At 38.8% G+C, this 23,525-nt stretch overlaps 1 protein-coding gene across 3 annotated transcripts in view; it reads left to right on the top strand.

Annotated features, from left to right (window-relative positions):
• Positions 1-23,525, top strand: part of PLA2G4A (phospholipase A2 group IVA) — an 82,604-nt gene that overhangs the window by 3,937 nt on the left and 55,142 nt on the right. The window contains exons 2-5 of one of the 3 annotated variants that reach the window (XM_065673849.1): positions 11,313-11,410; positions 12,604-12,702; positions 12,871-13,008; positions 18,713-18,794. In XM_065673849.1, the coding sequence (XP_065529921.1) occupies positions 12,976-13,008; positions 18,713-18,794 (115 nt within the window). In that variant the 5' untranslated portion in view covers positions 11,313-11,410; positions 12,604-12,702; positions 12,871-12,975. The remainder of the gene's footprint in view (positions 1-11,312; positions 11,411-12,603; positions 12,703-12,870; positions 13,009-18,712; positions 18,795-23,525) is intronic. The other 2 variants (XM_065673848.1, XM_065673850.1) reach the window with 2 other exon arrangements.

The following is a 23,525-nucleotide window of genomic DNA, read 5'->3' as shown; positions in this document are numbered from 1 at the left end:
TTATAGATGATGGGGCTATCACTGTACAAATTTTATTCCTTATTTTTGATGTTCATAATGAAATCCATGGGCTGTCACCAGTGGTAACTCTGAAACTTGTGTTGGTCCTGTATCAGCTGGTGGGTGTGGTGGGCTGCGCAGACACTGAAGGCTTTCTCTCAGTATGTTTTCCTTTCCTGGAAAGATCATTACTGAGATGACACCTCCCATCTCAGCTCATGCTTTTGCTGTGTGCTGGGGCTTCCCAGACTGTCAGCATGTGTAGTAATGGGAGCTTTTGTGATCTGGATTGACAAATACAGATGGTGTAGAAGTGTGTGAGTTGTCCAAATAATCCCTAGAGGAAAACCAGGGGCTTCCAGGATGAAATTAGTGTGATACTTAGAGCAGGTATCTAAGAAGTCACATAAATTATGTCCTAGGAATGCTTCTTTCTCAGCTAGCTAAGCATAAATAGTATGCATTTGAGGTTAAGTGAGGTGAATCCTACCTTGGGTGTCTGTGAGTGTGCTTCACACATCTCTTCCCAAGCACTTTTTAAATTTTGACGTGCAAGCTCCTCTCAAAAGAGTGTTACTGTTGGCAATGGTGCATCCTAGAACTTGCAGCAAAGAATACAGAGCTTCTTTTTGTCTGCTGCTAACAAAATTACTTTGGCAGATGCTTATAGGCTGGATTACTAAGCTAAATATTGCTTATTATTTATTTTCACCACTTTAGAATGCGGAAAGCACGTTTTTCAAAATATAAAGCAGGCTGTTTGCGAACACAAATCATTGTCTTTCCATCATTGCAGCTTCCATCCCTAAATATACAGATTTAGGAAGGATATAGAAAATACAATGTCAAAAGCTTCCATATAGACAAGTTCAGAGCTACACATGGTTTGACTCAGTCACATTTGTGTTTTTTGTGGTTATCTGATAGTAAAACCGCTGAACTTACTCATCTTTGATATTTATCTAATATTTTCCTTTAAATGATCTCAGCATAAATCAATAAAACTTTTATTACTTTTTCTATTAGTATTATCAGTCAGTTATAACAGTCTTATATATTTAGCCAAGATCTGTAGGAATGTGTACTTTTATAATAAATTGTCCTTTCATGTTTACAATAATTATAAAGCTATATATTTGTATACACAGAGATTGTAAGATCATCTGTACAAATATGTATTTCTGTCATAAGTGACAGTTGCAGCCCCCAAGTGATTGCATATCTGAAGACATGCATGATGAACAAGATTGATAAGTGGAATGCTGGGGTAGATGGAGATTATGGAGTAAGCAGCACAGTGAATGTATAGACTATATCATCCTGTCTAGTCCATTGCATTGACTAGACTATTAAATAGAAAAATCTGGGTTTGGGAAAGACTTGTAGATTAAGTGTGTGGTTTTGGTTTCTTTCTTGTATTTTATATATGTGTGCATGTATATATATTTATACACACAAATATATATATATTTTTCTGAAAATGTAAATATATTTATTTTTTAATATTTTTATTTTCTCCTCCCTGTCCGTGTCTCAGGGTTATAGATTATATACGGGTCTTAACTATTAGAACTGTATTTTTAATGCATTTAACTTACTGGATGCTAAAAATAAATGCTCCAAAGTACAGGATTCATTTTGGCCTATTCCAAACTTCATAAGCACCAGTGGGAAAACAACACCTGTAGGCAGTTGTATGAAATATGAAGAAGCTTTCCCTGTTGCCTGAACCATTGCTTTGCATACTCCATCGGAAAAATTGTGCCTTTGTATTCAGCATGGAAAAGTATAACTTTATACAAAATCAGCAGCTGCTGCCTAATGTTGTAGTCCTGTTAGGGGAAAAAGAACCCACAGAGCTACAAATCGTTTTGACGAGTAGGTGACTGTCTAGACCTGTGGAATGTAACTAATTTGAAACTTTCTGATTGTTACTGTTGTGTAATATCTTTTAAGAATAACCCATAATGGAGAATTGTAAAAGATAATGTGCTTTTAGAGATACTTCTATTTAAAGATTCATAAATATGGATGCCTGCTATGATATGAGCATCTGCATCGTATCTCAACCTAGGCAATTCTGTAAAATATGGAACTAGCCAGTCTTACGCTGTTTTTTTGTTTGAATCTCCCTTTTTCCTCCTAATCCAAAGAGAATTGATAATGGTTTTTAATCATGCACTAAGTGCAACACCCCTTTTTCCTTTGGTAAAGGCATGAATGTGCTAAGATTTCGCAACCATGGTGTTTTTGGGTGTTGTCTTATGTGGAAAAATACTTCTTCATGTAACCAAACCCCTGCAGCTACAAATCAAGGACCCTGTGAAAACGCTGTGTGTGTTCAGTGGTGACACTGGCAGACTTGTTTTTTTCACCAGGCAGTTTAAGGTTCCTGTAGGATGTTGGCATGATGTCTGTGCCGACATTAATAATAACCAGTTCTTTACTAATTGCAAAATCTTCCAACATCTTGCATTTCTCTGTCATTTTCCACTTTGAATAGCACATACCTTCCTGGTAAATGACTGATTACATTTAACTATGACATACTTCCAGTATTACTTGGCTTTTTATACTTAAATTGCTTTTTCAAAGAATACCAAATTTATTAATTTAATGAGGTCTTCAACTTTCTTGTGGCCTAGTAAATATAGGTTTAATTTTTATAAGGGTGTTTTTGATATAAAGAAATTAAATAGCTTCTTCCTAGTCATTCAATAAAAAAAAAATCATGTATAAAAAACTGAAACCACTTTTCATAGTCTTCTCTTATGCATTCTCCCTTCCCAGAATCCACACTGTTGTGAAAAATAGCCACTATGATTACAATGAATTTTATTATTTGGTGTTGTCTGGAAAAAAAATAAGATGTGGGGTTTTGTTTTTTTTTTTTTTTTTTCTTGGCTTATCTTTTATGTGCCTCTGAGGATTATCTCTTATAATTCAGGAACTAAAATAATGCAAGTATGAAGATGTTTGGTATGCTAAAGCTGAAGGAAAACAGGTTTTGTTGCTTGTAAAACTTTTTTCACCTGTGAGTGCAAAGTAAGAAGGATCATATGAACCCAGTCTAGCTTCTCTCTCCAGTTCCATCTTCTTTTTAAAATCACTGCTTTGTGTAGGCCTGTCTATGATCAGCTGTAATGTATAAATGTTTCTGATGGAAACTGATGGATGATGATGGAGCTAAGTAGAGCAGAGCAGGTGAGTGCTGGCAAACACACTGGTGTGTGGAGGAGGAAAGGAGTGTTCAACCTGTTTTCTGCATATTTCAGATGAATTTGTCCCTAAATTTTATGCATATTAGAGTAGAATGTGTAGTTGACTGTGGGTCAGCCCTGCTACTTGGTATTATGTCCCTGAAGAGCCAGCAAAAGAATAAGCATCAGGGATGAGGGAGACTAAAATTAATGTTTGCTTTGAAATGAATAATGTGGAAAAGTGAACTTTAGTCTCCCCTAAGAGTGACCTGGCCACATACAGACTGGTTATTTTGAATTAACTTCAGTTTTGAGCATAAATTTGATTAAACTCTCCCCAAAAGAGTTTTAATAAAACTGATGTAGTTCTCTGACAGCTTTTTGCCTTGACAAATGGACATTTTTTGGAACAAAAACTCTTGTTGAAAAGTTCTTGAACATCTCTACTGTGTATTCCTTTGTCCTTTAATATGTGGCAGTCATTTCCTTTCAGCACAGAGTGGACACATCTGCTGGTGTTTTAATATGCTGAGAAAGATTTTGAGTAGGCAGGGAAGGTAGTAAATCCTCAGTGTCTTAACAAATAAATAAATTACAACTTACTTTGGTAAGAGAGTAGTCACTGTTCATCTAAGTTTTGCTGAACTTTCTCTGGCTGACCAGTCCTCTATACCTCAGAGAACAGTATGAATGTCCCCCTTACCTCCCTAATTGTGCAAAGCTATTTTAACAAGGGAATATGTAAATGTGGGGTTTCTTCTTGACTTTGATTTCTGTCCATTTGCTTCTTGAGTCATTATCTGTGGCTCCTTATTGAATTAGATTGTTTGTATTGCATTCCAAGGCCACAATTGAGGTCTGGGTACCTAGCAGTTACTGCTTTTTTGTTAGTTTTATGGGTTTTGATTGCTTTATGTAACCACTGGTGTAGCTAATCTCTTACTACTGGTAGAATCAGATTACAGTAAGGTTTGTTATAGCTTCTTATTTATGATCAATTGAAAATTTTCCAATAATTGTATTAAATCAAAATGTTATTTTCAGTTTTAACCCCTGTCCAAAGCCATAGTTGGTAATGTTAATAGTAGCTTAGATCTTTCCCCTTGTCCCCTCAGGGCTTGACTTGCATTGGTAACATTAGCACTGGAGAGAGTTCTCTAAAAATGAAGCGTCACCCAATTCAAAGCTTTCTGGCTAAATCAGCTGAGAGATTGCAGAAGAGCTCTTGCAGCAGCTTGGCGTTTTTGCTGTTGTTACTCTGAACTTGGTCAAAATGGTGGAGCAGAAAATTCAAGTCCTTTCAACACTGCCACTATAGTCCTATGAGGAGAGCAGGTACAGGTACTTGTTGGCTGGAGCACAGGTGGCAGAGGTGACCAGGGAACTGAGAGCCTCAGAAGTAGTGAGGGCATGCTGAAGAAAAAGGAAGCTCAAGAAGGGGCAGAATAACGTGCCAGTCCCTTGTGCAGTCTCAGAGCAGAAAGACAGCCTGCTGCTTACCCTCTCCAGCTGGGAGAGGAGGGCTGTAGAGGAGCTGCAACAAAGTCTCACTTGAATTCTTAGACAAAATCAAAATCCCTGAGCAAAGGCTTTGGTGGTGTATGTTTAGCTTCAAACACAAGCTGGTAACTCCAAAGCTTTTTTGTGACTGCCTCAGATTCTGGACTGAAGGTCTCTCTGGCTGGAGACTCAGATGTGTGGTGTCAGGCAGGCTTTGCCCCAGGCTGTTTGACTTTGTGTGAAGGGTGGGAGTTAGATGAAGACCACTGGTATTCATGCACTTTCTATTGCAAAAGTGTCTAGCCACAGACTTCTTAAAACAGTAAGGGCAGTTGGGCTATCCTGCTAGGTCTAATATTTATTTGTTAAGTCAGCTGATTATAAAATTACTTGTAGATGAAAAATGAAAAGAATAATCTCATAGTATAAGTTTACCATTTAGTCTCTCCCCTCAAGAGTATAATGTATGGAGGAAAGATGCCTATAGGTGCCTTTGTGTCTGTGCTTGTGTGTAAAACATACGTTTATATTACTCAAACTCCAGCTGGCAGTAGCCATAAAGTATTTCCGTATAAATTTTACTCACATAATTTTAAAGGCTGAAAAATCTCAGCGTCAGGAGTTTGCTCATGACTACTTTTACTAGAAAGTCCTGACAAATTTCCTTGAGTCACTCTACTTTGTCATGCTTTATAATGTTATGACCATATAGACCAAAGGAAGTGCAGCACAATTATCCTCTTTATTGCAGACAGTGACCAGAGCTCATATTTTGAGTAAATGGTTCAAAACCAGAACATGAAAGTTTTGATGATGACTCATGTTGTACAGACGTGATGAGTATGAGATGGTGAAACACACCTTCTGTGTGCAGTCTTTTATCCATCCCTGCAGAGCCAGCAAGGCATAGCTTGTGTGTGCTGGCTGGTGTTACAGTTGGCACTGAAATGTCAGGAAGTTCAGAAGGAAAGAACAGTTTGGATAACTTGCTCTGGATCTAGTTAAATTAAAAAAACCCTTTAAAAGCTATTTAAAGAAAATGTAGCTGAAAATTAGGCAAACATTTGTTTTACTGTAGACATGTGTTACCTGAACAGAAGCCATCTGTTACATTCACCATCTCCTTGCATTTTTTAGCTATTATTGAAGTTGTTCTTTTGTGTATAACCACAGCATAACTTTAATGCAGAAGGACTATCATCTGCAGTTGAAGCCTGAGAGCATTGGGCAGCTCTGTATGCTTGTCTTTTCCCCTAGAAGTCAAACATAAAAGCTTACATTAAAATTTATTCTAGTATTTTCCCTAAAGTTTTGTGGTATTTATTTATTTATTTATTTATTTAATGCCATCCCTATTTTACAGCAGGGAAGCAATAAAAGAAATGAAGGCATAGCTAAGTTCAAGATATGTAAGAAGCAAACTCTCATGATCTATTAAAATCTTTTAAAAGCATTAGCCTAGAGATATTAGAAGTTTTCTGACCTCCGTGTTCTCACCAAGGAAGAGTGAGGGGTTTGGATTGAGATCTTTGGCATCTAAATCTAGTGCCCTAAGACATTCAACAACAGTTCTTTACACAGTACCAATAAGGCTTCTTAAAGGGAGTTCCTGGAAGTTTTGGCAGGCAACAGTTCTTGACCAGCACAGTAGAGAAAGTTTTGCCAAAGGTACAGGTAAGAATTAAATGCATTAGAGGTTTTTCTTCCATTCACTTAAGTGTTAAAGGAATATATTCAACAAGCAACTCTGTCCAGTTAAGTGTTGCACTGGAGAGGTATATGTTTTAATTTTAGAAGATATTATTTGTTTGCATTTTTTGCAATGCTTTTAAAGCTGCCACTGGTATCAAGCTTTTCTGTTTCTGAGAACCTAGCTTAAACTCTCAAATGTGCTAGGTACTTGGGGCACCTATTATCTTTAAAGGTGAGGTTTTGTTCTCTATTGCTTCTAAAAGTAAGAATGCCTTTAAATGGATACCTGTCATACATGAATTTTTTTGTGGAATAACTAAATTCTGAAACCCTAATGTACATAAATGCTGGATACTTTTCAACCTTCCTTTTGTTTAATAGCAGAGTGTATATAACAAATAGCCTGCATGGATGATCTTTTTGAAATTATTTCAATAATAGGTGGACTTGACTAGTGTACTGTGATTGTTTTGACAGGGAATATAGTCTAATAATTCTTCTCCTTCATGGAAATTCCACCAGATTTTTCACATTCTTCTTTGTGTTTTGGCTTTCTTGCTGGAAAAACAAGCTAGCTGCTTCCCACATACTCTACAGGGAGTCGGATGCACACAGTGGGGATTTACTGATCAGCTGCTTGAGGTTTTTTAACGAATTTTGAGGCTCTGCTATCTGAGCTATCTGTCTTGTGGCTTGGATTTCTTTAGCAAAAGGCAGCGATCTTTGCCACTTTTGAAGTACTCTTGGAGTCCCTCAGATGAACTTTTTTTCTGTTTGCTTGAGGTTTTTTTTTGTTGTTAATATTCAAGGCTTTTTTATTTGCCTTTTTTAAATTTATTTCTAATTTTATTTCAAGAAAAGTAAAATATAAGATGTTGGAGAAAAGCTAATTTGACTATGTTAACTCAGGGAACTCCTTCATTTTCAAATTAAGTCCTTACTTTGAATTTATTCAGATCAACTTTCGCAGAATCACTCAATCCCCTCATCCAAATCATCAGTGAAGATGTTAAACAGCACTGGCCCTAACACCTAATGCTGGGGGGTATCACTAATGACTCATCGCCATCTAGATGTGCTACCATTTAGCTCCACTCTTTGGTCTCTGCCATCCAGCCAGTTTCCAACCCAGGGCATAATGCACCTACCCAGGCCATGAGCAGCCAATTTGTCCAGGTGAACACTGTGAGAAACCATGTCAAATGCTTTGCTTAAGTCCAAATAGCTAATGTTCACAGCTTTTCCCTCATCAACCAGGTGGGTCACCTTTTTGTAGAAAGGTTGATCAGGCAGGACCTGCCCTTCATGAACCTATGGTGACTGAGCCTGATCCTAAATGTTAATATTCCTCTTGGTAAAATCATTCATTCAAGAATGTAAGATAGAGATTTTTATTTATTTCTCTTCTTTTAGGCTAAATCCAGCTTAATGAAGTGTATTACAGGAATGCATCTGACTTCCTCTGACTTGCTAGTCTTGCCTCCTGTCACAGGAGATTACTCTAATGTGGAGTTCTCCAGGAGGTGATGGACTGCTGTATATAGAGAACTACCTTGATTGTGGGTTGTTCCATTTTTTTTTTTTTTTTTTTTTTTTTGTCTGCTTGTTTTGGGTTTTGGTTGGTTGGTTGGGGTTTTTTGCCACGTTTGTCTTCCTCACTTTTGGCCTCTAAAGTAGCCTCCAGCACTAGATAGGGTTGAAATTTATCTTGTTCCTGGCTTCTGCAATGTTTCCAGACTTTCAGCCCTGCTAGGGTGTTTTATAGCATTCTCTCTTTACTGAAAGGAAATCTTAGTTACTCTGTATCACCCCTAGTTTCAGTAATTGGTTACAGGCGAACAGGTCATCTTTCAAGAAGAGATTCACAATCTCATTCATCTACTACATCCTTTTTATCAGGAAGTCAAATGTGGTTTCCCAATCTCAAAATCTCATGTCTCACTATTTATGTTGTACCAACTTCCTTGCCAAACTTCACCCCAGAATGTGCTTACAGTCCTTCCTGCCACCCATGCTCTCTTAGCAAGGCATGGGAAGAACAGTCACTGCATATCAGCAAAGCATATACTTCTTAATTTGTGATGAAAATGGAGCAATGGGAGCTCTACACAGAGTAAGAGGTGAACCTTGTTTTTTGTGTGGAAAGACCTAAATTAAGAAATACCATTACAGTGATTTTCCAGGATGCTGGGTAAAATCATGTAGAAACAGATTATTTATTATTTCTGTTAAACAATCACAGGATCAATCTAACCAAATAAAATTCCGTTATCTGATACGATAAAAATGGATGGTGACATTCATACCAAAAGCCTGAGTCAATACTTAGCTTATCCTGTACCCCTTATTCTTATCATACTAGATTAAGCATTAATGACTGTACCAGTGAGTCACACTTATTCTTTTTTTTTTTTTTAATTATCCAGGTCTTTTGATTTTTAAGAATTGGCCAGCTTGATATAAACAATCTCCTTATGACTTTTCCTCTTAACAATATTGAGGACTTACCCTGGTGGTGACATTTATATTGTATTGTTGTGCTTTGCCCATTTTGAGAGCTCTTCCCCTTGGTGAGACTAACTGTGGAGTAAGCTCATGCTCAGCGTGAAATGGGAAAATCTCGTTATTCTTCTTGTCCTTTTTCCTGGGCATATCCTGTAAAACTGAAGTATCTGCAGGAATTTACTGAATCAACACAAAGGATGAAAATGTTGGAGTAATAATCTCTCTGTGTGTGTAACTCTTTATGGAATTGCTCTGTTATTTGTTGGTCTTTAGAGACAATAACCTTTTATCCATTTCAGTCTGTCGTATCAAGTAAAAATGAATCAAGGTTACAGAATTGTCTTGATTTCAAACAGCAATTCACCTATCCACTAATAGCTTGTTACTGTTGATGTCTGAAACTGAAATTAAATGCTCTTGGGTTGATAAAAGTAGAGGTCACATTTGGATGAAAGGGAGATTTAGAAATTTAACAGAAAGTTGTCTTTGTATTATATGACCAAGCTAAACTGTAACCGTTCAAGAGGTGTGTTTGCCATGGTATTTTGTAAACTTTGACGTTTGTGTAAAAAAAAAAAAAAAAAAAAAAAAAAAAAATCAAGAAATTGATCCTCGATCAGTCTGGCCAGCTTAGTTAATTTTGGTGATACTGCATGAATTGACATAAGTTATGCTTCTGTTATTGCAGAGGCACTGCCTGCAAGATACTTTTTGTTAGTACTTTATGAAAGAATTCTATCAGACCTGGCAACAGCACAGTTCACAGGTGCTGCAATATTACCAGATATCAGAGAAACAAAACAATGTATGTTAATAATGTTAAAATGTCTTTAGAGACTTAGAAGTGCTACTTCACCTGCAATCTGTCAAGGGCTGGTTTGCCACCAGCTTCAACTGGAGTTCAGCTCTTTGTGCTTGTGTTATAGTCCTTAATTAGTTGAGGATTTTTCTATTAGACTTTGTGGAATGCACAGTGTATAGTAGTAGTGTTAAGTGAGGTAATTTTGAGGTCACAGCTCTTCTTACTGCAGACATTTGAAGTAAACATTCTTCAAGACTTTCTTTGTGGCGCTTGATGTGTGTAATAGCATTTTCGCTCCTCTGCCACACTGAGATTTTTAGATGCAGAAATGCATTAGTGTGCTTCACCAAAATTCTATTGATAATGTAGTGCAAGCTTGTAAAACGTGTGGTGTAATTATATTAGGGTCATGTAATTCTGATTTTGGTGAAATCCACTGTAATGGACATAAGTATTCAGGTCACTTAAACACAGATGTCTGCTACCACTTCAAATGTCCTGCTGGCTTCTGGCAGAGCATGGATACCTGTCCATTTGCCAGCCTCGGGGTGTCTCAGTGACACTTGTGTGTCTGAAATAGCACTGGATGCCTGTCTTTGCCTCTGTATATCACATGTGAAAGACTGTAATTAAGACAGCAAACCAAGAGCTCCAATTTGGAATAATACCAGCATGTCTATGGCTGGCATCTGTTACGCTGTTGGTTAGAGCTGTATGGAAACCCAAGATATCAAGCTTTATGTACCACATCATGAACTACTTGCTGCCTGACCCTTTTCAGAGAGTCTGGCTATATATCTTTAGCTCGCTGTTTGTGCATGTGTGTTTGTGATACAGTTGTTAATTATGTGATTTCATATTTGTCTGTCTGCGTGATCCTTGCGTCATTCAACATGGAGGATGATGGACAGTGCTTGGGGATTTATTACGTCTCTGTAGTCAGACACTGTTGTTTTGAAAGAGCACAAATGTTTTTCCCGCAGATGTTGAAATAAATGAGGCAGGGGGTTACAAGAAAAGAGAGGATGATATCATGTCTCGGCCAGTTGACCAGTTGAGTGATGATCTGGAGAACTGGAACTCTGCCTTTGGGATGCTAGACAAATAACTTGAACCAGGCTTCACATCCTAAGCCTAACCCATTTTCTTATTTCTGCAGATAGAGCAGTATCCTCAGCTTGCTTTCCTGCATCCTCTAAAAACAAGTATGGTAACTTGTTGGTAGTTGACTGTGCAGTTAGGGGTAACGGTGTATTTTCTGGTTTATGACTTACAAACTTCCTCTTCATTACAGTGCTTGGATAGTCCTTGCTCTTCCCTTTTTTTGATTGCCCTTTTCTTGATTGCAACTTTGCAGCAGTTCCTCAAAAACTGATACAGCAGGGCTTGTTTACCAAGGTTCTCCAATGTCATGCTTTAAGTAGGACCCAAGGTAAAATAAACTTGAATATAACAAACCAGCTATGCAATATGTCTATCAACACAATGTTACTTCCCTCTAATCTGCCTGTTTGCACCACTGATGAATTTGCCGGATAGATTTGTAATAAAACCAAGTCTTTGTGTAATTATTAGAGCAGTAGGAGAAACAATGGTGGATTCTTGTGTTTCAGATTTTTCCTCTAAGCCTGAAAAACTACTTACTTTTTATTGTGGCTTGTTCCTGTTGCCCTGGCGCTGAGCTGCCTTCAGCGAAAACCATGAACTGAATGTATGTTAAAATCTTTCTTATTCAGACTTCCTTAGACAAAAAAGAAAAATAAAAAAAATAAACCCAGGATAATTTCTAGCCTCAAGCTATTGTTAGAGCTGACAGGATTAAAGAAAGGATATTGTATTGTATTGTATTGTTCTAGTGATCATAATAAACAAAATTTTTATGGAAATGCCTGCATGCAATTGCTTAAGAGTAAGGGTTTTGGAGTGACATAAATCATCGTTTAAGGCTTATTCTGCTCTTTCAAAATTGAGGATAAGGAATAGTTTCTGTAAGACCAAGCCCCATATGGTGCTTTTTCCTTTCTTTTTTTTTCTTGTCTTTTTTTTTTGGTGTGTGGGGTTTTGTGTGTGTGTTTTTTTTTTTTTGTTTTTTTTTTTTTTTAGAGATGCGGAAAGGAATAACCTCTCTTAATACGTTTCTTAGTATGTTTTACTTTGATGCTTGGAAGCAGTTCTGAAGCTTAAGGCCTCTGGTAACCCCTGATTTCAGTAGAAATCTTCACAAAGCTGGTTTGCAGTTTGCCCATCGAAGCCTCTTATCAATCTCTTGACAGCTGGGGTGTCCAGTGAGGTTATACACAGCTTCTGTTGAATTCCCTTCCCAGGTTTACAGAGGGCACCATTGCTGCCTGTTTGTAGTTAAATGGGCAGCTGCCAAATGAGCTCTCCCGTGCTGTTGCTGTGGATTGGATGCTGGAATTTGTTTTCTGTTATTTTCTTAGGTGCAGTTGGGTGTGACTTTGGGAATTTGCTCTTGTGGAAAAAGCTTTCAAAGTGAATGTGATATGAAAAGCTGTGTTAAAATGCCTAAACAGACCCTTACTATGGAGGGTTGCGGTTGTCTGGTGCAAGTTGCTAACTGTTGTGCTTATGCTGTCTAACTGGCTTTTTAGTTCTAAAATTCATGTTCCTTGAGGTGAGTGCAGGACGTAGCCTTGTACCTCACCTTGTACAGAAAGGAGGATAAAAAGAGGACCTTCGTCTTGTCCTGACCGTGTGAGCACTTTAATCCATGAGCAAAGTGTGGGAACCAGGAATTTGTCACTACTGTAAAAGGGCTAATTAACTAGTGATTGTTATTTATTTTTATTTTTTTTTCCCGCACAAGGATTGTAATGCATGAAAGCATATACATTTGAATGTATGTAATAAATATAATTGCCCTATTCTTTTGTTTATCTGTAGAGCTGCTAAAAACATTTGTATGACTGGAATTCAAGACAATTGGTTCATGGTCTTACACCAAGGTAGAGGAAATAAGCACAGAAAATTTCTCTAGTTCAGGCAAGTAAATATCTATACCTCTGTAGCTTACATGAAATTAAGTTCTTGGTAAACAAATGAATTGTGGAACCTTCCTAATGTCAGAAAACTAATTTGTTACAAAATATGGCTTAAAAAGAACATAAGAATTTTGATTTTATTTTTTTTTTTTTTTGCTTTTTTTAATAGTTAAAGGATCTGTCATACTGAAGTCTGCTTTGACAAACTAGGAAGCTTCTTCTGTGTAGGATTGAAATAGACATTTGACAGTCCTGAATAAAAGTTAAAGCAAAAATGGCCGTCATAGATCCTTATCAACACATAGTGGTGAGTAGCTTTGAATCTTACCTGTATTCTGTCTTGTATATACTGTCTGGTATAATGTACCGTATGAGAACTTGCTCGAAATATGTGTGCAGCATTAGAGTTATTAATTCCTTAGAGAAATGGTGAGGTCAGAGTATAATGGAAGCATAGTTAGAGCAAATTTCCTCTGGAGTTTGATTGAAATTAGAAAGATTCAAGCTAGCTTTTTAAAAGCATGCCATGGCTTTGAGTATCATTGCTCATGTGTAAGTCAAAATGGAATATTGGCTCCTAGCAACCACCTCATGGATATGATGTTGTAGGATATTGTTCTAAAGGACATGCCTGTTCAAAGTGTTTCATCGTAGGTCCTGCAGTTGACTATTTCATACAAGTTTTCGCACACACTAATTTACTGATTGTCAACCTGAAATGTGATATACAAAAGTAACATCATGTGTCTTTCTCCCTTACAGTACAATTATTTTTTTTGTATAATTCTAATTGCCAAATAACTATTTTTCTCTGTTCATCAGCATGGATAAAGAGGTAAGTTAGAAATTTTGGATATTTAAATTTTAAACTAGTGTGTGTCAGTGATGTTGATTCAAAGAGAATCTTCAAACTATAGCCTGCAATCTCTAAGTATCAGTGGAATGACCTGTGCCACTCAACATCATGCTGCTCCCAAAAGCTCCTGCTCCCCACTTCCTGCTTTATTCTGGTGTTCCTGCTGCATCCCTTGTACCAGTTATCAAATGTATGTTATTGGGGTGAGCCAATTGACCTTGCTGAGTTTATGGAAAAAGTTGGCAAAGTTTCATTCTCTGGTGTCAGAACTGGCTTGAGGAAATAATACGACCATGTGAGAACAATCTGTATAAGTAGAGAAGTAGGGGCAAGGAAAGGAGAAGTGGGAGCAGAACTAACTGCCCTTTGCATGGCAAGCCAGTGCAGTGCCTCAGCAGCTAGTTGAATGTTGGCTTCTGGCTGTAATATTCACACATATCTTTGCGTGGGTGGCTTTCCAAAGTAAACAGTGAAATTCAATTCCTACTCAAACTGAAATCTTGAAACAAGCTGGGTGTGTTCATATGAAGCACTTTTCCTAACAGTCGCATAATCTCACATCAGGAAAAGTGATATGTACTCAAAGATAGTTACCATACATTTGTCGTAATGTTGAACTTTTACACTGCTAAAAATACAGTGTATACTTCCTTGAAATGATCCCTTATCAATTATGTGGTTTCTATCCCACACAGTCATATCCTTTGCATGAATTTGCAGCCAGCAGATGTCAAACTGTTGTTTTACTCACTCCGTAGTTCTGTGAATGCTGCTGTAAAGACCAGTTTCAGGTTGATGTCTGTATTTAAGTGTTATAACAGTACTCAAACTTACTCCTTTCTGCAGCAGTGCCCTCTCCTGGATGGAATGCTTCATTTGATCTGTACTTCTGTGGGTGCTCTGAGGCACTTAGTTAATATTTCATTGAATCATTCACATGAAGGGTCTTTTTTGGTACCTATATATATATATATATATGATAATGAACAAAATGGAACATATACACAGTCCTCTGGCAATGTTGAACTCTTGCTGTGGGAATATTGCTGGTGCTGGAACACTGCTAATGCAAGAGTTGATCCTATAATTGCTTGAAAAGTGAATGGAAATTTCTCGGGTTTCTTCATTTGAAAATTGAAATTGCTTATGAAAGACTTGGAGGAATAAAATAAAGCATTCATAAAGTTACTGCGGGTACAGACAGAACTGACTGTATCAAAAATGGTTTTAGATTCAGTGAATAAAGAATTAAGATGCGTAACATGCTTTTAGTAACACTGATATGGGAGATAAATATTGTAGCAATGGGAAAAATCGAAGACAAAATTTGTGTGTGCATGCATGAATGTGTCTTAATTGTCTTACCTTGTGAAAGAAGACCATGGAATTCATGACAATTTCTTACTTAAGAAAGCAAGGCAATTGTCAGCTCAAGTGTCCTTAATGTTAAGTCTAAGCGGTAAACACTTATTACACAATCTTATCTATACCAGACCTTCCTGACTGGTATTTTGTGTGCAAGTATATCTCCTGATTGGGTTACATTTTGTGACTCAGCATTCTGGGGTATGAAAAATATTATATTAATGCATGCAAATCCCTTGCTTTCTCAGTAAGCACGGAAGGTTCATAGGTAAAACCTGATTGTGTTACAACAGATCTTAGTGCATTGTTCTGTTTCCCAGTCCTGTTGTAGGGAAGTTGGTAGCATTTATGTACATACAAATGAAGTGAGATAAAAAATAGAGGAAACCAGATAGTTAGGGAAATTCTACTGGGAGGAAAAAAAGCAGGCAAAGGTGGGTAAGGAGCAAATGAGGCAGAGGGAGGAGTAAGAAGAGATGAAGAGGTGTGGTACGAGAACAGGAGATACTGAACCATGGCTGTGCAGGATACTAGGAAATCGAACCAGTAAAGGGTGGATACTGTCCATAGGAGTTTCCATAATTCAGAAAATCCATGTTCAGAGAGGGCATATTTTTACTTTTTTCCTTCTTCTCAAAATTTGTGGAGAAATAGGAATTGAAATGAAACACATATGGAAAGCTAGATGACTTTGAGTGTTAGGAGTTAGGTTTTTTATTAAGTTGAGAGCTTCTGAAATTTTTAATCTTAGATTTTTAAAGGTATGCAGATGTTGCTCCACTCAATGTTGCAACATTTAAGTGATTTATGTACTATCATCTATTTTTCAGGATAATTGAGGAGTTGCCAATGTACAGATTTTTATCAAGGCTTAAGGTGAAGTCACTTTACAAAATGCAGCTTTGTCATTTAAACTAGCAAGGACTGGATTTCTAAAGGTATCCATAGTCAGTATGTTTCTTGAGGTATTTCCAGGGGGCATGTGACTTCTCTAGAACTCAGTCTTTCCAAAAACAAAAACAAAAACACCCAAAAACTTCTGAAAGTTCTGCTAGCTGTTAGTTTAAGCCTTGAGATACTTTCAGAAACTGGATCCTAAGTGGAAAATTGTCTTAATTTCCGCTTGCACTTAAATTGAATGAAAAATATTTATTTTGGTGTAAGAAAAGATCTAGACTCTGAGCTCCCTGTATATCTCTGTATATATAGGGTTTTTTGTTTTGTTTTGTTTTTTTTCTCTTGTTTTACTAAGAGGGAGATCATTTGTTTTAGTACTGGCAAATTTCTTCCAACTGTGTGATTAGGGCCAAATATTAATATCTCTAATTATAAACCTCAATGTGTTATTTTAGGTGAGGCATTGGGAAAGAAGATACTGTTTTTCTGTTTTGCCAGACCTCTGTGTACTCGCATTCAGATCAGAGGATACGAGATCTTAAACTAGACTTAACTTTTTTGGCAAAACAACAGCTAGAATGGTGGGGTTTGCTGCTTAAGTGAGCAAAAAGCAGTTCTCACCATAGCGTTCGCAAAACTGTTATCAACCTGTAATAGAAGGTAGTGATGGTAAGCATTTTTATTAGTCATGTGAGTTTCCTAAGTAGGAGTAGGAGATGCAAGAAGTGCTTTTTGTTAGTGAGCATCTTGTATACTCAAAAAAAACGGGGGTACTCCCCGTTTTATAGTCAGGACTGTAAAATGGGGATACTACACCAGAACTGCATGAGTTCCACCTAAGAGCTAAGAAGTAAATCTAGCACACCCATGTCCCATACTTGTAACTTAATTGTAACTCTATCCTCCTCCTTGTTGCTAAATGTTCAGTGACCTCTGATTTGTGGCCTCTAGTGAGGACAGGTTCTTTCTTAACAGCAAAGAATGAGAAGGGTGGTGTGTTAGTACTTTGGGCTATTTCTTTTAATTATAAGGTTGTATATGACAAAGGAACTACATCAGTCTGTGTGAACAAACTGAGGGCAGTGCTGCATTGTGAAACTGGCACTTCAGCGATTTGACATGCTTGCGCAGGTGGTGCACACTGATAAAACAGCTTTGAGCACTTTCAAGAAGTGTCTGGGTTCCAGCTGTACTGCGGTTGATGAACCACTTGCTGTGCAATGACGATTTCAGTATACCACTTGTAATAGTTTCATTGCCACAGTTTCCCCTCTGCCTGCTTACTTGTTCTTTGAACCAGACAACTCTTACAGCTTACAGGGGAAAAGGAGTTGAAATTTGCTGCTGGACAGACTATCATGAAATGAGCCTCCAGCAGTCATCACAGCATGTGGGTGATTGCAGCCATAATAAAGATGCAACAATTCAGTGTCTGGGTTAGCTAGTGCCTGTGATGAAGTCATACCCTCAGTGTCACTGTGGGCATTTTCTCCTAGTTATTTTTTGCCATGGTGATGAGGCTGTGCCTTTGAAGACCTCTAGATGACAAACTTTTTTTTTTTAAACTTGTATTATTGATGTCGAATTTGGTTCTTGTCTCTGGGTGTAGGCATGTTGTAGATGTGAAATAATAGGGCTTGGCTGCAGCAACCAGTTCTGAAATTGCTATGAGAACCACCTGAACCACCTTGTAATGTCTAGCAGTTGCAGCAGCAAGTAGCTTAAGTGGAGGCATGTGCCACTGTTGAAAGCAAAGACATATGGGTTGAACTAGGTAGACTCTATTACCCCGGTGGTCCCTTCCCATCTCAGCCATTCTTTGATGCTCTGTAGAAGCAGAGCTCAGGTGTGAGGTGGCCCCACCCGGTGCCCGAGTTTCTGTTGCAGAAGACCAAGCTGGTCACACGCCAGGTTGAACCAGCTTGTGAGTCAACATCTAGGCACTGTGGGCAGTTGGACAGCTTGAGTGTTGTAGGTCTGGCTTGAAGATAGCAGTGTAGATGTAAGTGCTGAGAGGCAACTGTGTGAGACCTGATCCTGGTTCAATAACATAAAACTTACCCACAACCTCTGTACTGTGTCCCAGTAAAGGCCAATGTTGTCTCATCTCCCTTGCAATATGCCATTCTGGTAGTGGTATTCAGTAGGTGGGTCCAACTTATGGCTATGTAGGTAAAGTGAAAAAGATGTGAGTTACTGATCTCTTCATTAAAGTTTTAACATGTGTTTCTTAATTTCATGTCTTTTTTACTTCCCTAGTTCATTCAGGTCAGATCTGCAGTTAGAAAGGCAGCTCCTGCTATGTGCTTAGGCTTTGCAGGAAACAGGAAGCTCCAGAAGCTGCTTGAAATTTGCTTGTGAATGTTTTAACAGCCGATTTTTCACCTTGTCTCCATTGTCTTAAGGACACTTGCACTTTGAATATTGGTGTGTACAGAAAGGTATATTCTGTGCATTACTAAGTATATCCCTTGTGTGTGCAGTATGCATATCTTTTCCAGAACATATACTTTGAAATAATTGCACCCATTCTTTATACTGGGGGAAGGCAATTACAAAACCAAGCACACTGTAAAAAAAGCCCCCTTTTATTATTTTTTTTTTCTTACTATACCACATTGTCCCTGACTGACTAAATGCCTTAAAGCAGGCTCTGTAGAGAGGAGGAGTGTTATTCATTAAGATTAGTAGGTGTGGCTGCAGGAAAAACAAGCACTGACCTTTCAGTAAAGCTACAGGGTGCAGTTCAGCTTTAAGATGCTCTATCCAGTATGAGTTTCACTTACGTTTTGACTGGGTGATTTCTCGCAGAGTTTTTGGACAAAATGAAACCTGTTTTGATGGGTTGTTTTTTGTTCTGGAGCTTAACCTTTTCTAACTCTCTGACTTCCAGGTAGAACACCAGTATTCACACATATTCACTGTGACAGTAAGGAAAGCCACAAATGTCACAAAAGGAGCAATTGGTGACATGCGTGAGTATTTCAATTTTGTCTCTTTCTTCTTGGCAGACTGTTGCTATAGGCAGGGGGAGATGAGACATCAAGCTTGTCATGCATTGAATGATTGTTAGGGGGTTGGTGTTTTTTTTTTTCTTGCTTGTTAAAGCTAGGGCAATGTACCCATTTCATTGCTCACTCACTCTAACTCAGAAAGCAGATTTGCCACTCCTTCTTTCCATTGATCCAAAAAGCTGAGTGAGTTGTAAGCAATTTGCCTACAAGCAAGCAACACCTATGTTTAGTCTTTTGGCTCAGTTGGAAGTGCTATTTTAACTATAGTGAAACTGGCAATTGCTGTATCTTCAAAAGACTGTGGTTTGGTGGTGGGAACACAAAAGAAAAAAATAAAAGCCCAGAGCTCTGCTGAGTCAATGCAGAGTAAGAAGAAAAAAGAAAAGTCCCAAACGGGTGAGGATAAGCAGATCTCATGGTAGCAAGCTGTATAAGACACCAGCTGAATCTGTTAAGAGAATATTCCTGCTTCCTGGATTATGACTGTTTTGATGTCAGGTGATCTCTCCCTTTTGCTGATGCTTTATGCAAAGCGTTGCATAGCCCAAAATATGCAAGCTAGAGTTGGGAGGGTGAATGTGGTGCCACACTCCTGATCTCTCCTCAGGCTTGTTTGATGTGCAGGTGTTTCTCTCCCAGCATGTTCCTGGTAACTGCTTTTAGGTCAAGCTACAGCAACTTCTCTGACACATAGCTTTGCTTCAGTGGGTTAACAGTTTTGGTTGTTTTGGGTTTTGTTTGGTTTGGTGATTGTTTTTTTTTTCCATAGTTGGTGTCTACTGTTGATACTAAACTGGGGGGGGTGGGGCATTGGGGGAAGCAGGAGGGACAGTTGGAAGTGGAATGTTAAATAAGACAGGGGAGCCCTGGCAGGAGGGGAGAAGGAACCATCTACTGTAGGGTGAAGGAAAGGAGCACACAGACAAGATGCATGGGGTGCTATTCTATCTCTGAGAGGGTCTTTATGTAAGATGATCTCAGGAAAAGGGCTGTGAAGAATAGAATAAGGGCCCCACAGGTGTGCATAGTTAAGAAGATGGGTTAAATGGAAAAAAACACAGGTTCTCAGACATAGAGGTCTCTGTCATGAGACTGTGTGGGGAACATGGGAAGGAGAAATAAAGGGGCTGAAATGGGGGTGACATGGTATGATATTAAAGGGAGTATGGAAATGGTGAAGCAAGCTAGAAGACCATGGCTTTACCCCCAGCCTCACAGGAAATGTATGGTCCAGTGTAAATCCCTAATATTGGCTATCAATACAATTGGATATTTTCTCCAGACAAAATTCTTGCCTTACCAAATCATCAAAACCAAAAAAGCTACTCAGGAAGAACTTGTTATTTTGATAAAATCTGACAGAACTATGCTCAAGGGCCACTTAAACCTGCCTAGTTTCCTGTCTGAGGCAGCTAGGAGTGCTTCATAGCCTGAGGCACCTGCAGCCTGGGGCTTCTCTGAATGAGTTTAAGTTTCTGGGGCTTGTTCTTGGAATACTGGCAAATCCCCTGAATTGAAAAAGAACCCTAGAACATTGCTTCTGGTTTCATTTTGGGAAAATGAAAAATGTGTATACACGTAGGAAATAAGAAGTCTGATGTGTTGGACCCTGGAGTCTATTTGATAAAATCAGTAATCATGTTAATTCATACTAATTAAAGATGTATAAAGCCGTGAGTGGTTGAGGGTCTTTACAGTTGATGGTGCCAGCTAATATTTTTTTTTTCTTTTTTCATTTGCTTTGCCAAAACTGTAACCTGTTAAAGGAATTTCTGGTTTTTACATTAGATTTTTGACCTCAAGGATAGGAACTACCAGGGAGGGTGGCTGTAATACATAATTAGGTGCCTTGGGCAGGGTGGGTACCTGAGTGTTGCTCTCCCATGATGGAAACTACCAAGCTATTGACTCTTTTGATGAGTTTCTCCTAATTTATTCTTTTGCTGTTGCTCAAGTTTGTGTAGATAGTGACTGCTCTGTGGGCAAGAGAGATACTTTCACATTGTGGTGGCGATGGAGGTCCTGGGGAACATGAGGGATTTTGTGTAATGTTTTGCTTTTCATTTTTCCACATTGATCTTTCCAGGACTTTCTGGAATAGCTGTGAAAGACCTAAGTATTAAATATGTGGAAGTGCTTATTATATTGCTGTTTGTGTGAGGCATTTTGCATTTTAAGTATTTCAGATCTACTTCTGCTCAAGGAGTTTGAGATCTAATATGCATGGTGCCCCAACTCTAGGTGGGCATAGAGGGCCTAAATGGCATAGTTATCCACACCTGTGTCTCCTCAAGCCTAGGCTTGGGACATCTGCAGTATTTTCAGCAAGTTTTTCAAGATTTTTTTGAGCTCTTCATTAATGGAGAGTATAAATGGTTACATCATCCTTAAAACTAGGTAATGGATGCCCACTACACTGTAACTTCCACAGTAATACACTGTAACTTCCACAGTAATACACAATAACTTCCACAGGCAGTGTTTTTCCCTCAAGTGACAAGACAGTTCACACAGAACACTGCTGATTCAAGACATACTTTTAGGCCTTGCTGATCTGGATGGCTGGAACAATAGAGAAAGCTGGAGCCAGGATAGCTTCCCACCCTCCCTGTTTATTTTATTTGGCTGAGATTTACCATTGTCTCTGTAAGCTTTAAAAATTTTGTAAAGTGATCTAACAAAGACAAGCAGTCAAATCTGAATCTGGGTCATACCAGGATCTGAGTAGCTAAGCTACAGTAGCTGCTTTTGTTTCTCACTGGTAAAACATACCAGAATAAACTAAAATGACAATAATTGCATCACAGAAAGTTTCCCTGCCAATGCTTTTTATATATGAAGGAAGTTAGGTACTTACACCAGTTTCTCATTCTGTGAATGTGGGGATGATAAATGAGAATTACTGTAAGAATGCATAATCCAGGATGTTTAGTGGGGAGGGGAAAGGGGAATTTTTGAGAGCAGACTCCCTCTTTCTCAGTACTTCATTCAAATCCCTTCTTATTTCAAGTATCTGCCCAATTACTGTTGCCTTTGCGTAGGAGTACTTCATTTACTGATTTCACTTGTTTTAGTTTTATGCTGTCCTTTTCAAGGTGACTCTTGTGCTCTACATACTGTCCTAACAGTAAGTTCTTTTACAGGCTGGAAGATTTAAGATGAGGAATTGCAGCAGATGTGTGGTGGTTTGACCTTGGCTGGCTGCCAGGCACCCACCAAGCTGCTCTTATCACTTCCGCTCCATCAGCAGGAGCGGGGGGAAGAACATGATGATAAGATCCCATGAGTCAAGATGAGGACAGGGAGATCACTTTACCCTTCACAATCACAGGCAAACCAGACTCAACTTGAGGAAATTAGTTTATTACCAACTAATTGTAGCAGAGTAGAATAGTTAAAAATTAAACTAAACCCACCTTCCCCATTACACCTCCCTTCTTCCCAGACTCAGTTTCACTCCTGACTTGTGTCCCTCCCCAGGTGATGCAGGGGCATGGGGAGTGAGGGTTGAAGTAATTTCTTAACATGTCTCTGCCACTCCTTCTTCACACTTTTCCCCTGCTCCAGCATGTGATGCCTCCCACAGGAGAGTGTCCTTCATGACCTTCTCCAGCATGGGTCCTTCCCATGGGCTGTTATCCTTCAAGAGCTGCTCCAGTGTGGCGCCTTTCCATGGGTTACAGTCCTTCAGGACCAGACAGCTCCAGCATGGGTCTCCCATGTGCCAGAGTTCCTCCAGAAAATCCGCTCCTGTGTGGTCTCCTCTCCATTGGCTGCAGCTCCTAAAGGGAATTTACTGTTGCATGGGCTCTACACAGGCTGTGACTTCCCTCAGAGCTCATCTAACTGCTCTCATGTGGGATCTTTCACAGGCTTCAGTGTGAATCTCTGCTCCACCCATGGTCCTCCATGTGCTTGCAGGGGGACAAGCTGTGTAGGGGGAATTTCTGTGCTGGCACTTAGGGCATGTCTTCCCCCTCCTTCTTTACTGACTTGCTGTCTGCATAGTTGCTTCTTTCACATTTTCTACTTTTTCTCACATCTGCTGTGATGTGTGGCTTTTTTTATTTTTTTTTTAAATGCTTTCTTAAATACATTATCACAGAGGTACCAGCAGTGCTGCTGCTGTGCTCAGCCTTGGATAGCAGTTGGTCTGTCTTGGAGACAGCTAAAACTGGCTTGATATGACATGGGGGCAGCTTCTGGCATCTTCTCACAGCAGCCACACTTGCAGCCCTGCTGCTGCTGCAAACCTGCCAGATAAACGCAATACAAGATGGAATATCTCAAAATTTATATGATTTTGGTGAAGATTTAGTTATCTAATTGCTTAACTTTCCCATGGTTGCAAGGGTCAATAGATTTTTTTAAAATCACTTCTCTGACTGGAGGCTTTGGAAAAGAACTTGCTTCCATTCCAGTGAGTTCTTATATAGTGGATGTTTAGTTTTGGATCTGCTCCAGATACCGTGCCATACTGTAGAGCCTTTCCTTAGTTGCATGTCAGTATAAGAACATATAGAAAAAGACCAGGATCCCAAACTGCAACATTCCAGAAGAGAAAGACTTGCAGACTGTGGTTTGTTTTGTTTTGTTTTTCCCTGAAGCATCTCTTCCTCTGTGTTTTGAGGGGGCTTGCTGGAAAACCAGGCCAAAGGAAGTATCATAAAATTTGTCATAGACCTTTAAAGA

This window comes from Lathamus discolor, chromosome 3, assembly GCF_037157495.1.
Source record: "Lathamus discolor isolate bLatDis1 chromosome 3, bLatDis1.hap1, whole genome shotgun sequence".
Taxonomy (NCBI): domain Eukaryota; kingdom Metazoa; phylum Chordata; class Aves; order Psittaciformes; family Psittacidae; genus Lathamus; species Lathamus discolor.
This window is presented reverse-complemented; position numbering and strand designations above follow the sequence as displayed.